At 54.4% G+C, this 12490-nt stretch overlaps 2 protein-coding genes across 3 annotated transcripts; both read left to right on the forward strand.

The window, feature by feature from the left end:
- Window positions 1-3551: 3551 nt before the first annotated feature.
- Window positions 3552-4460, forward strand: MYADML2 (myeloid associated differentiation marker like 2; the record flags this gene model as incomplete). The annotated part of the gene is made up of 1 exon (XM_080629270.1): window positions 3552-4460. The coding sequence occupies one exon, from the start codon at window positions 3552-3554 to the stop codon at window positions 4458-4460; it is 909 nt and encodes a 302-aa protein (XP_080485396.1).
- A 3788-nt stretch (window positions 4461-8248) lies between these two features.
- On the forward strand, window positions 8249-11441 carry PYCR1 (pyrroline-5-carboxylate reductase 1). 2 transcript variants are annotated; one of them, XM_080629298.1, is made up of 7 exons: window positions 8249-8404; window positions 8477-8547; window positions 8642-8821; window positions 9290-9511; window positions 9993-10085; window positions 10446-10609; window positions 10717-11441. In XM_080629298.1, exons 1-7 carry the CDS (start codon window positions 8338-8340, stop codon window positions 10874-10876), a joined length of 957 nt encoding a protein of 318 aa, XP_080485424.1. In that variant the 5' UTR covers window positions 8249-8337; the 3' UTR covers window positions 10877-11441. The 2 variants fall into 2 exon arrangements, with proteins under 2 accessions (XP_080485424.1, XP_080485423.1); XM_080629297.1 differs by having other exon boundaries at window positions 8249-8547.
- Window positions 11442-12490: the final 1049 nt, after the last annotated feature.

Consider the following 12490-nt stretch of genomic DNA (forward strand, 5'->3'; position numbering starts at 1 on the left):
TTTCTATTATTTTAGTCATTTGTGAACACACCCACCTCAGAACACAGAGAATCCCCTTTGATGGTAATGGGAGGAGAACAAGGGAGGGATCAGGAATGTGTGCTGGAGCTGGAAAGAGGAGAGACCATTTCTGAGGGGAAAAGCACGTGGGCAGAAGCAAGAAAGCAGAAAAGCTCCATACTGCAGCACACTGCAGCGCGCTGCAGCTGGTACAGACAAACTTGCACAAGGAGCATCAGTTACATCCCTTCTGCGGAAGTTCCTGGCACCAGTGTGGTGTTGGCTGCACCCGTGTGAGGCTGCAGGAAACTGGGGCCCAGTTTTACAAACCACATCACGCACTGCCGAGATGGGTCTTGCCAGGTTGCAGGGCTGAAAGGGAGCCCTGAGCCTCGACAAAGGGGTGGTGCTGTTTGTGAAGTCCCTTGTCTCAGGTGAGTGAACCCCAAAATGAATAAAACTGCAGCCATTCAGGTACTTCTCATGGACTCCAGCAAACAGTTGAGCAGCACCGTGTGGGTGATCGCCATCCTGGGCAAGGGGGGCTTACAACACATCAGGTAAAAGTAGCTAAAGAGAAAATAAATGGTGCTTTCAGCCAAACTGAAACACAGGGAAGCTGTCAGGACAGACATGTGGGAAAACGTGTGGGAAGTGGGATTCCTCTGAGAGCTGGAATCACCCAGAGCCAAGTGCCGATGCTTGAGCACTGGCCAGGATTTCAGCTGGGCACCACTTTGTTGGTTGGGAGAACCAAGAGAAGCTGCTGGGAGCACCAGTTGTTTGCAGGATGACTGTACACAAGATGATGCACCCCCAAATACAGTGCCTGCCTCGTGCTGTGTCCACTGATGTATTCCTGCTAGGGAACAGTAAAGCATAAATACTGGTGCTGCAGCTGGGAATACTTTCTGCAGAGCCAGCTACCTGTATATCCACAACATTAACTCAAGGGTTAATTTCTAAAAGGCAAAGACTTCCTGGAGGAGAAATTTTCCTTGCAAGCACAGCTCCTCTGTGGTACAGGACATTCCCCAGCACAGATGGTAACAACGGCTGCTAGAACAAAGGATTAACATCACACAAAGCCAGGAAGGACAAGACCTGAGGGTGACAGCCCATTCACCTGGAGCTCCTTGGCTCCCTCGCTGCATTTACTGGTTGTTGTGATGTTAATTGTGCAGCCTCCACCCCAAATGAATGCAGGTTTTCTACATTTAGCACCAGAGGTCTTTTAAGGAAGATGGGAGGGAGTTTTATGAAAGAGACGTTGGTGACCAGGCTGAGGGTAGGCACGCTTCACATTCACAAAATCTGTACTCTTCTCACACAAGTCATTCTGTAAAGTTATCCCTGGCCTACGTGTGAGCTGCTGGAGTGCCGCAGTCACTGCTTTTCATCATGAGCAATCCTGGTAACCTGTGTCTGTCTTCATTTGTCTCTTGTCTTAAGCCACAGCTGGATCACAAGTGATGCTGCAAAGCAGCAATTCCAGCTTCAATAGTTCCTGTCCAATCCCCCAGTCCTGGCTGCTCTGTCAATGCCACTGCTGTGTGGGACCAACCGTGTGCATCTGCAGCACAAGTCAGACCGGTGACGACTCCTGGTTAAAAGCAATCCTTGCCAGGCTCAGGCTTCCTGTTCTGTTTGTAAACTCGAGGCCAGTGCCCTGTGTAGGCAAAGACGAGCAAGAGCAAGGGAGCAGGGTGGGAACAAGCAGCTGGATGTGCTGCATCACCCCCAAAGCCTGTTCTGCCCAAGCAGAGACTGGCGCTGCTGCAGTCACAGTCCTGTGTGGTGGTGCTGAGAGCAGGTACCCTCCCAGGGGAGCTGACAGCTTCCAGCTCTCCGAGTCCCTGGCACAGCACGGCGAAGGGTCCTGAGAGAAGAGAGAGCAGTGTCCTTCCCGCAGGCAAACCCAGGCTCCCCCAGAACTGCAGCGAAGGGCATGAATTAGAGCAGACACTCTTTTGTCTGCTCTTCTTTACAGTATCTAGCACTGTGTGTGGCGATTCACTGGGGGTGTCACATCATCATGCTAACATGCAAGTACGGAAGACATTAAGCCATTATTATTGTTACTAAGCACAAGGGTCAACTATAATTACCAGCTAGGAAGTTAGAGCTGGAAGCGGCACAGCTGATGAGCATCTCGAATCATTCAGAACGGGTTTAAGGCTCTGGGCCTGGCCTGGCTGTACTGATCTCTCCGCCAGTGCAGAGCTCTGGGGATGATCCCAGTTCCACCCTGGGACCAGCACAGGGGGAGCCAGGCTGCAGGTGTGGAGTCAGCAATGCCGCCACCAGGCAAGTGAGGAATTTCTGTACTAAGTTGTGGTTTTCATTTTCCCCATTCTGAGACTGCATCAGGAATTTTCTTTGGAGCTTTTAGAGTTAGAATTAAGAGGCTTTTGGGTAAAGACCAAGTCTGGGGAAATGGGTACCAAAATCAGCTACCTGGGAAAGCTTTGATGCATGAGGAGGGAGGGTTTGACACTGTGCATTGAAACCTGCGTTCCAAACCTGAGCTCAGGACATCAAAGCAATTATATTGTTTTGGCTTGGGTTTTTTGTTTGTTTGTTTTGCTGGTTGTCTATAATTGTCTTTAGTTTTGGCACTCAGAGGTACAAGAAGAACTGGTTCCCATGTAAGTAAAACAGATAGGGAAACGCTTGAGGAGCTTGTGAGGATTGGTGCTCAGAACCTCCTCAGCACCATGCCCTTGCTAATGTTCAGAGCACAGCAGGGCCTTTCACAGCAGGTAAATCTATCACTGCTCCAGATCAAATGGACCAAAGTGAGTCAGCTTTTATTGTAGCTTCTGGCTGAAATCCTTTCATAGTGCTTGTGATGCCGCCAGGTTCGTGTTCCCGCTCAGGGCTGCAGCACTGAGCTCCTGCTTCTGCAGGATCACGTCCCCCTTCCACAGGGAGCCCCCACGGTGTGGAGCAGCTGCGGAACAGTGGCGTTCTGGTGACCCCGGCTTGCCGGAGGAATTGCAAGAGGATAATTACAAGCCCCTGATGGAGCTCACAGCTTCAGTGTTAACTAACACCCGCTCGCCGCACTTGGGGGGGGCAGGACTCATTCCAGAACTATTAATACAGCCCCTATTTATACTCACGGGTCCCTGCAAGCAGCACAGCAGAGAGCTACAGCTGCAGAGCTAAAATGGAATCAATGTCAGCCCCCAAGGAGAAAGTGATTCTCTCGGCCATCATGAGGGGAAGGAGATGGTGAAAGGACAGAACAAGGCAGGTTTCAGACCTGAGAGTGGGGTGAGCTGCTCGCAGCACCCCGAGATCCCAGCTCGCGGCAGGGTCAGCCAAATTCCTCCCTTCAGCTGGTAAGTCTGTGCTGAGGCTGCCAGAAATGCAGCAGAAACGCTGCCCAGCGTCACCACAGCACCCACAGCGCCGGCAGAGACAAGGCGGGGATTGGAGCTGCTGCTGCACTGATCCAGTACCTGGTGTGACTCAGGACAAAGGAGCAGAAGTCTAAAAAGAGGTTTAGGGAGGGCTTTGAGTGCACTGTCTGCTGGACTGGAAACATGATGGAGAGCACAGGAGGGCCGTATCTGAACACTGCTGCAGTGACATCCCCTGTGGGAATAGCTCGTCTGCTGCAGATGATGTTTGGATGCACCACATTCAGCCTGGTAGCCCACCAGGGCGGCTTCAGCGCTGCGTACGGCACTTTCTGCATGTTTGTCTGGACCTTCTGTTTCGCCATCACCGTCTTCATCATCACCTGTGAATTCACACACCTCCACAGCTGCCTCAGCATCTCCTGGGGAAACTTCACTGCCGCTTTCGCCATGCTCGCCACACTCATGTCCGTCACAGCTGCGGTGATCTACCCGCTCTACTTTGTTCAGCTTGACTGTTACCCCATCAGCTGCGAGGTGAGAGACTTCGGCATCGCTGCCAGTGTCTTCGCAGGCCTCCTGTTCCTTGTGTACGCTGCTGAGGTGTTCTTAACTCGGGCGAAACCAGGGCAAGTCACCAGCTACATGGCCACGGTCTCTGGGCTCCTGAAAATTGTGCAGGCCTTTGTGGCCTGCATCATCTTTGGGGCGCTGGTGAATGACAGCCAGTATGGCAAATACGTGGCGACGCAGTGGTGTGTGGCCGTCTACAGCTTCTGCTTCGTGGTGACAGTGGTGGTCGTGGCCTTCAGTGTTACAGGTAAGACCACCTTGCTGTGGTTCCCCTTCGAGCGCTCCGTGGTCATCTACACCCTGGGGGCCGTCCTGCTGTACGTGAGTGCAGCCGTCATCTGGCCCGTGTTCTGCTTCGACAGCAAGTACGGCTCTGCGCAGCGCCCCAGCTCCTGCGCCAAGGGCCGGTGCCCATGGGACAGCCAGCTGGTGATCGCCATCTTCACCTACGTGAACCTGCTGCTCTACGTCGTGGACCTGGCCTACTCCCAGCGCATCCGCTTTGTCCCGCACCTCTGAAGCGCGGCGCTGGTGCCGGGAGCAGCAGCAGCCGGGGGTGAGCAGGAGGTGGGATGCGGGAGGAGGTGCTGATCAGGCCTATGTGCAGGAGCCACTGACTGAACTTCAAGGTCAGGACTGACCTGGCCAGCAAACGAATGACCTGTCACGAGTGGGCTGGGAAAAGACCATCTCCCCATCACACAGCATTTGCCCCAGCGCCTGGTGCACAGCAAGGAACAGCACAGCCCAAAGTATGTGAAATGGCCTTTTGTCTCCAGGCAGCAGAAATGCTTCCTGCAGCAGCAGCGGGTCTGCAGGCTGCTGCATCCCAGAGCCAAATATTAGGAAAGGCACCAAGGATTTTGAAACTGTTACCAGCGCTTAACTGTAATCAAGTGACTGTCCAGGAAGTGGGAAAGTTAAAAGTCGCATCAAGGAACACCAGTTCTGGAGATGAAAAACAATCCCTCAGAGTTTGGGTTAGTTTGGGCTGTGTGGTGAGACATGAAATGATTGCGAGTTTGGGAAATTCCAGTCAGGATGTTTCTGAGAACATTGTAGCTGTAATAGTGTTTTGAAGATTACCAGTCCTTTCCTTTCCTCTGCTCTCCTCTGCTGTTTAGCACAGAAAAAGAATACCTTCAAGCATGCACCTTCTGGGGGGGGGGGGGGGGGAACGTGGGATATTCCTATGTAGCAAACACTGAGTCATTAGAGAGATTAATGTTTGTGAAATGTGGGCTCTGCTGCCAAGAAATGGTGCAGAACAGAGCCGGGCTGCACAGTGTCCATGTGTACATCGCATCCCCACTCGAGGGTGGTGCCGGGGGTACCTTGGCGCATGCTGCCTCTGCTCAGCCGCCACCGTCGCTTTATCCCCATGGCACAATCACGTTTTATTTTCTGGAAGCTTAAAGGTGAATTCTGGGGGTGGGCGGGGAGAGATGAATGGATCTCACAGTGCTGCAGGAAGAGCAAACTTGGGGGGCCTGGCTGGGAAGGGAGAGAACCTGGATACAGCAGGAGCAAGTGGGGTTGCTCCTGGGCTGATGGGGCGCTGGGGTTCTTCAGCTCCTCGTGTCACCAATGAGCTGCATTTCTCCAACCCATCCCTGACAGAACACGGCTCTAAGCCCCACGCTGCACAGTGCAGACCTTGAGCTTCATTTCTGACCTGGCTAGAGCCAGAGTGGTCCCAGTTCCTGTGCAGGCCTGGTTCAAATCTCATGTAGCTGCGTGTCAGAACAAGGTTTAGTTCTTAACCAAGCTAAAATAAAGCTGGATGGCAAATGGGTACCACACCTCCCAAGATCTGTGTGCATCATCCTGCTCTCACACAGCTTTTCTTCCACCAGCGGTACCCCTTCTGCTCCCTGCTGAAACCACAGCTCTGTTCATTTTGCTGTATGGAGCCTGAACACAGCCCCAAGAGTATCCACACAAGACAGGCGAGAGGTCTGCCTGCTGCTGTCTGTAACAGTCCCTCAGGTGGAAGGAAGGCAGCTTCCCTCACACCAGTGCTCTGCACGGGGCTTGACAAGCAAAGGAAAAATTTGTTTGGACAGGTTGTGCTGGGTAATTCTGCCCCCAGTAAGAACCAGCCTGGAGCAGCGGGAATTATGATCCCTTGAAAAGGGTCAAGAATCAGTATCCAGAACGAAGGGAATGCACTAAATGCCCTTCCAAGGGAGGTTTTCTCTTCTGTGATCCCCATTAAAGGCAGGAAGTCTGGAACATAATGGTCCAACAAGAGGCTAGCCAGCTTGTCCTAGGGCAAGACTCAAGACTGTGTACTACAGATATGCACCAGGGTGTTGGAGAGCTTTACCTCTTGCCACCAAAGCAAATGGGGGGTTGTACAGTTATAGGAAATGATAGCTTGGGAAAATGAATGCATCTGTACAGGAGGAGGCACTGCACAGAGCCACTGCCCATGTCAGGAGCATGGAGCAGTTACCATGTAGTCAGTTGAAACTACTTATTTGTTATTACTACAGAGTGCTTGGAACCAGGCAGGTGATTGCGGCTCCTGTGGCACTGCCAGTCCTTGGGGCAGTAGAGGCTGTGTGGAGCTCCTCAGTCGACAACATCTTTTCCAGCTGTGGATTCACTTGCTTTTTGCTGTGAAGATTCTGCGCCAAGTAGGAACAACCAGCAGGAATATGATAGAATCTACTACTGACACAGGTTGATGCAAATTCTACAGTGCCAGGGACTCAAAGGTCCAAAAGAAACAGGGAACTGGGGAAAGATGGGGGTAAAATTCAGTGTCTTCACAATAAGGAGGAAATAGAATTTAACATGGAAATCATGATACCACTGACTGGAGGAGTGGAAAGACAAGTCATTGCCAAGAACAGTGTGTTCAGATTTAGCTTTCTCATCTGCCAGCCAAAGGCTGAGCAAAAAATGTTAGCATGGTCAAAATGGCAAAAAAAAAAAAAAAAAAAAAAAAAAAAAAAAAAAAAATTGTGTGGACAGCAATCCACTCTCTTAGGAGAAAAAAACTACTAAAAAAATATCAAAACCTCATGCTCCAGTGGTTAAAACACTCACTAACCGTTGGAAACTATGAGATTACCCAACCCAGGACAGAGACAGCCGCTATCTGCTTAATGCGATTTTCACAATCAACCTTGTCACGATTCAGTCCATTAAAAAAACCTTTATTTTCAGAGCTTCTCTTCCCCCTTAACGACTCCTGATCAGGTAAGTGGCCACACAAGGGGCTCCAGAGACACCCATCCCCTCGCCTGGTTTGTAAACTAATGTCAGATGGACGTGCACTCGTTTGGGGTCTGCACCCGATCTAGGTAACTCCTAGAGCATCCCAACCTGAAATAGAGTATATAATATAAATCTGACTCTTTCATGTGTTGGGTTGCGGTTTGGTGGTTTGGTTTTTAACCCCTGTTTTCGTGTAGACTGGGATTCAGTGTCCCCAAAACACAGCGTTCAGGGACACTCATCCACAGGAGGTCAATAAAGGAGCAACAAAGCTAACGGAGAGCAAAGCCCCAACCGAAGCAGCGCGGTCAGGTCACAGTCAAAGCAAACAGCGCTGCCGGGTGCCTGGCTCTGGCAGGGGCTGTGCCGAGACGACCGGGTCCCCTCAGCCTGGCCCTGACAGCGGGCGCAGCACCGCCGCGGTGCGTGAGTCCGGTCACCGGGAAACCGCTTCCCTCGGGACATCCGCGGGCAGCGGGACCGATGTTGCAGAGCAGTAATTGCAGCAGCGCTCCAGGGCCCCTTTACCGGGGAGCCGGGGGCACCCGATGGGCACTCACAACGGGCGGCCGCGGAGGCGGGACATCGAGAGCCGCCTGTGCACCTGCCTCGCCCGGTGAGTACCGCGACATGCCGCGCTCACTGCGCGGGGGCCGGAGCACCCCAGGAATGTCCGGGGCGGTGGCTGGGGAGGGGCCGGGCCCGCCCCGCCCGAGGTCCGCGCTGGCGCCAGGCTGGAGGCGGAGAGAGGCGGCCCCCGATGCTCGCAACCCGCGAGACCGCCCCGCTGGGACCCCCCCCGGGCACGGCCCTCACGGCGGCGGCCCCGGGGCAAGCGGCAGCGCCCGAAGCTTCCAGAAGTGCGCGCGTCACTGAGTCGGCAGCTGTGGCGGGAGGACAGCGCCCCCTGGCGGCGTGGCTCGGCGCATTGCCCCGCGCGGCCCCCGGAGGCGGTGAATGATGCAACACCCCGCGCCGGTTGCACCAATTGCTGGCGAGGGCTGCGCCGGAGGTCCCGCCCCTCGCTCGTGAGTGGCGGAGGGGTGGTGCGGCCCCGCCCCGCCGCCCGCCGATTCGCTTCGCGCCCAGGCCCCGCCCATCACCCTCCCGGCCTGCGCGGCGCGCGGCCACGTGTACGGCGGCGGGGTTGGGCTCCCGCAGCGCTGCCATGAGCGTCGGCTTCATCGGCGCGGGACAGCTCGCGCTCGCCCTGGCCAGGGGCTTCACGGCGGCAGGTGCGCGCGAGGCGGCGCGGCGCGGGGCGGGGCGGGCGCGCGGCGCTAGGGCTGACGCGGTGCCGTTCGCAGGGGTCCTGGCCGCGCACAAGATCACGGCGAGCTCCCCGGACACTGACCTGCCCACCGTGGGCGGGCTGCGGGTGAGTGGGGGCCCGGGGACGGCGGGCGCTGTGTGCGCCTCCCCCGGTGACGCCCCCCGGTGACAGTGGCCCCGTTTCTCCCGGACTGCTGCAGAAAATGGGTGTGAACTTCACGGTGAGCAACAAGGACACGGTGAAGAACAGTGATGTCCTCTTCCTGGCCGTGAAGCCCCCCATAATCCCCTTCATCCTGGAGGAAGTGGGCCCCGATATCGAGGCCCATCACATCGTGGTCTCCTGCGCTGCCGGTGTCACCATCAGCTCCATCGAGAAGGTGAGCGTGCATGGGGAGGGCCGGGGTACCCCGGCGGGAGCCACAGCAGACACCCGGTGCTCGGGAACTGACGTTGCGCTGGTCCCGCTCCTCCGGCCCCCAGGAGTGTGTGCGAAGGACGGGAGATGCTCGTGCTTCCCAGGGCTAAACTGGTGCTGCAGCCAGGTGGTTGCTTTGAGTCCCCACCAGAAGAGGCTGTAGGAGCTTTGTGCCGGCTCCTCTGTTACATGAGGTATATCAGATCTTTCCCCCAGCAGAGGTGGGTCATGGCTGTGGCTTAAAGCAGGGGATTTGGAACACAGGAGTGTCTCTTTTCTCTCTGCTTGTGGTGTTCTTGCCAGGGGAGAGCCCCTCCCTAGATAGCTTCTTTGGTGTGCTAAATATGCACTGAACCTAATTTTTCTCCTTTCTTTCTTTTCTTCTTTCCTTCTTTCTTTCCTTCCATCTCTAATGATTTTCTGTCCTAAGAAACTCTCTACCTTCTGCCCCACACCAAAAGTGATCAGATGCATGACCAACACCCCTGTCATTGTCCGGGAAGGTGCTACAGTCTATGCCACTGGGACTCACGCGAATGTGGAGGATGGGAAGCTCTTGGAACAGCTGATGGCCAGCGTAGGCTTCTGCACCGAGGTGGAAGAGGACCTGATTGATGCTGTAACGGGGCTCAGTGGCAGTGGCCCTGCTTATGTATGTGCTCCTTCCTCAACTTGGGGCAAGCCTGGGGATAGCAGTGGGCTTTGCATGGGGGGAAGGTCCATGCAGCTTCGGTTTCTCATTCCTTGTTTTCCTCATCGCTCATGTTTGTGATGAAACATGTAATCCAGGTGTCCAGTTTATCACCAGCTCAGGTCAACAACAGAAGTCTGTTACCAGTTGGATAAGTCTGAAGTCCACAGCCAGTGTGCAGTGCCCATGTTGCAAAACATGGACCTGCAGTTAGTATGACACAGGAGCTGAATGTCTCCCATTCCCCACACTCCAGAGCGGGAAGCAGTGGGCGGGAGGGAGGCCTGGCGTGGCACCCAGGCAGTGAAGGGGAGGCAGTGAAGACAGTGAAGTCTGTAAGCAACAGGAGTCACAGTGTGATCCTGGAGCCTGGATTTTCTCCTCCCTGAGATGCTCTTGAAGTAGAGGTGTTCACTCACTTTCTTCCTCTGTCTGGTCTCAGGCGTTCACTGCCCTGGATGCTCTGGCGGATGGGGGAGTGAAAATGGGTCTTCCCCGCAGGCTGGCTGTTCGGCTTGGAGCACAGGCTTTGCTGGTCAGTATTCCCTCTCCAGAACACATTTGAATCTGTGCAGAGCATTGTGCACATCATGGGTTTGAAGTGGTTTCAGTCCTCTTACTGAATCTACTGTAAACCCCATATTTGGTTTGCCTGCACACAGGTTCCCAGTGAGGGGACATAGGAAGGGTCTGCAGCACTCTGCTGGCGTGTGGTATTGTGGGAGCTGGGGCCTGGGGAACCCTGACTCATCTGCAGGCTTTTTCAGCTCTGAAAAGTGTTTTGGCAGCTTGTCCCTGTGAGTGCTGCATGCTGCTCTCCACAGTGGAGAACAGGAGTATTTGATGGTGGGTTTCTCGGTCAGTTCTGGCAGCTGTTTTCTCTTCCTTGCCACAGGGTGCTGCCAAAATGCTGTTGGAATCTGAGCAGCATCCCGGGCAGTTGAAGGACAATGTCTGCTCACCCGGGGGAGCCACCATCCATGCCCTGCACTTCCTGGAGAGCGGTGGCTTCCGCTCACTCCTAATCAATGCTGTGGAGGCTTCCTGCATCCGGACAAGGTCAGCACCAGGGAGGTCCTACAGGGCCTCCTACAGAGAGCCTTGCCCTGCACACTCCCCATCTCTTCCTCTTGCTATGTCTTAACTCTCCCACCACCCCATTGCAGGGAGCTGCAACATTTGGCAGACCAAGAGAAGATCTCCCCAGCAGCCATAAAGAAGACTTTGCTGGATAAGGTGAAGCTGGAGTCTCCTTCTGTGTCACTGGCGTCTGCCAGCAAAGTCAGTCTGTTCAACAGTAAGCACCTCGGCAGCAAGAAGAACTGAACAGGCTGCTGTAGTCTGGCTGTGCTGAATATCAGTCTCCTCCGTGCCCTTTCTTTTTGTTTAAGGAGAACGCTTGCTCTGAATGCTGGTGTCCGCCATGCCTGGCTCTTGGCAGCTGTGGGACAGTGCAATGCTGTAGAAGAGGGTCTTTAACTTGTAGTGGGGTTGGTGCAAACTGTCCCTGGCATTGCTGATCTCTGTTGGGCAGGGGTGATGCCATCTTCAGAGCTTCATCAGGGGCATCGTTTGTCCAGAAGCCTTGGGTACTGGTCAGACTTAGGCAGTGTTCAAGGTGTCCCATGCAGAGATGGCTTCTAATTGGATTTTTAAAGAGGTTTCAGAACGTCTTTCGGTTTCCAAGGCCCCATCTTGTATCTGCTGTCCGAGCCTGTGTCTTCTTACTCTCTTTATTAGCTAGAGCAGATGCTGCCATGCAGATGCAGTGCTGTGCACTATGTTGGAGGCTGGGCCCTAAAGCGCCTCTCAGAAGGGACCGAAGTGCCTCTGCCCCATCTTCCATCTGCCTTGACTTTGAGACAGACGGTGTGAACCTCTGGACATACTCTGTTTCTCTCTGGCACTGGTCCTCTCTGTCCTCCTAGTGTGGGGAACCGTGAGCTGCTCTCACTGTTCCTCCTTTGCTACTAGCATTGCATGGGTGGTTGGGCAGGGGAGGGGTAGTGAGTGCTCTGTTTTCGCTCTGTCGCTGAAACTTCTTCATGCAGGTGATGCAGGAAAAGCATTTTGATATCGATGCAGAGGCTGCCAAAGGTGCTGGTAATGCTAAAGCGGTTTTAGTGCTAGGTTCTCAGCTGGTAGCAGAGTTTGACCCTGTAGGCATGACAGATGGTTATTCCTCTTCCCTCTAAACATAATAAACTGATGCTCAACAGAGCTGTGGCTAATCCCAGCTGTTTGGACTGGGTGTATCTTGCCTCCGGCAGTGCCCACTGAGTCCTTGCTGCCTGAGGGAGCGTGCCCAAGGTGTGCTGCCAACCTGACTGCCGATGGTTTGTCCAGGCTCGGGCAGGGGAGCACATCAGCCCATTTCTTGTCACCAGTGCTTCCTGAGTAACAGCCCAGCAGCTGCTCTAGGGCCCTGTGCTCAGAGTTTTCAGGGATTCAAGAGAAGGGAAGGAGGAAAGGCTGATTATCCCAACCCCCGAGGCTTTCTAGATGTGCCACTGCACACAAGATTCCACAGAGGCAAGTGGGTGCTGCATGTTCTTCCGTTCCGCACTCAGAAGCTGAAAATGAAGAGGAGCAGTGCAGAAAGCTTCCACTTGGCTGATACAGTGTGATGCAGAATAAAAGGTGGGATGGACACCCGTCTGCAGAGAGGCTTCTGGGCTGCCCCTGTGTACCTCAGAGAGGCAGAGCTATAGATGAACTAGATGCTGTAGAGACGTGACTGAGCTGGTCAGCAGCAGGGGGACACCAGCCTGTCAAGGTCTAGGAAGGAGCCCTCAGGGCTCGATCTCATATTCCCTGAGCAGAGCAGGGAGTAGCGGTGCCGCCCTGAATGCCCAGGGCCGGGCCTATTGATGTGGCCTCAACTCCTAGTTTCATTGCTGAGGTTCCACTTGTCCTTCACTGCGGTACTCATCTTGCCAG

The sequence above is a fragment of the Psittacula echo genome (assembly GCF_963264785.1).
Source record: "Psittacula echo genome assembly, chromosome: 14".
NCBI lineage: Eukaryota > Metazoa > Chordata > Aves > Psittaciformes > Psittacidae > Psittacula > Psittacula echo.

What these genes read in the sequence shown, in the direction of transcription:
- PYCR1 (XM_080629297.1), top strand. Translation starts at nt 8,338, where the DNA reads ATGAGCGTCGGCTTCATCGGCGCGGGACAGCTCGCGCTCGCCCTGGCC. An exon ending in CCATCAGCTCCATCGAGAAG is followed by an intron (nt 8,822 to 9,289) that starts GTGAGCGTGCAT and finishes TTCTGTCCTAAG; the next exon opens with AAACTCTCTACCTTCTGCCC. An exon ending in GTGGCAGTGGCCCTGCTTAT is followed by an intron (nt 9,512 to 9,992) that starts GTATGTGCTCCT and finishes GTCTGGTCTCAG; the next exon opens with GCGTTCACTGCCCTGGATGC.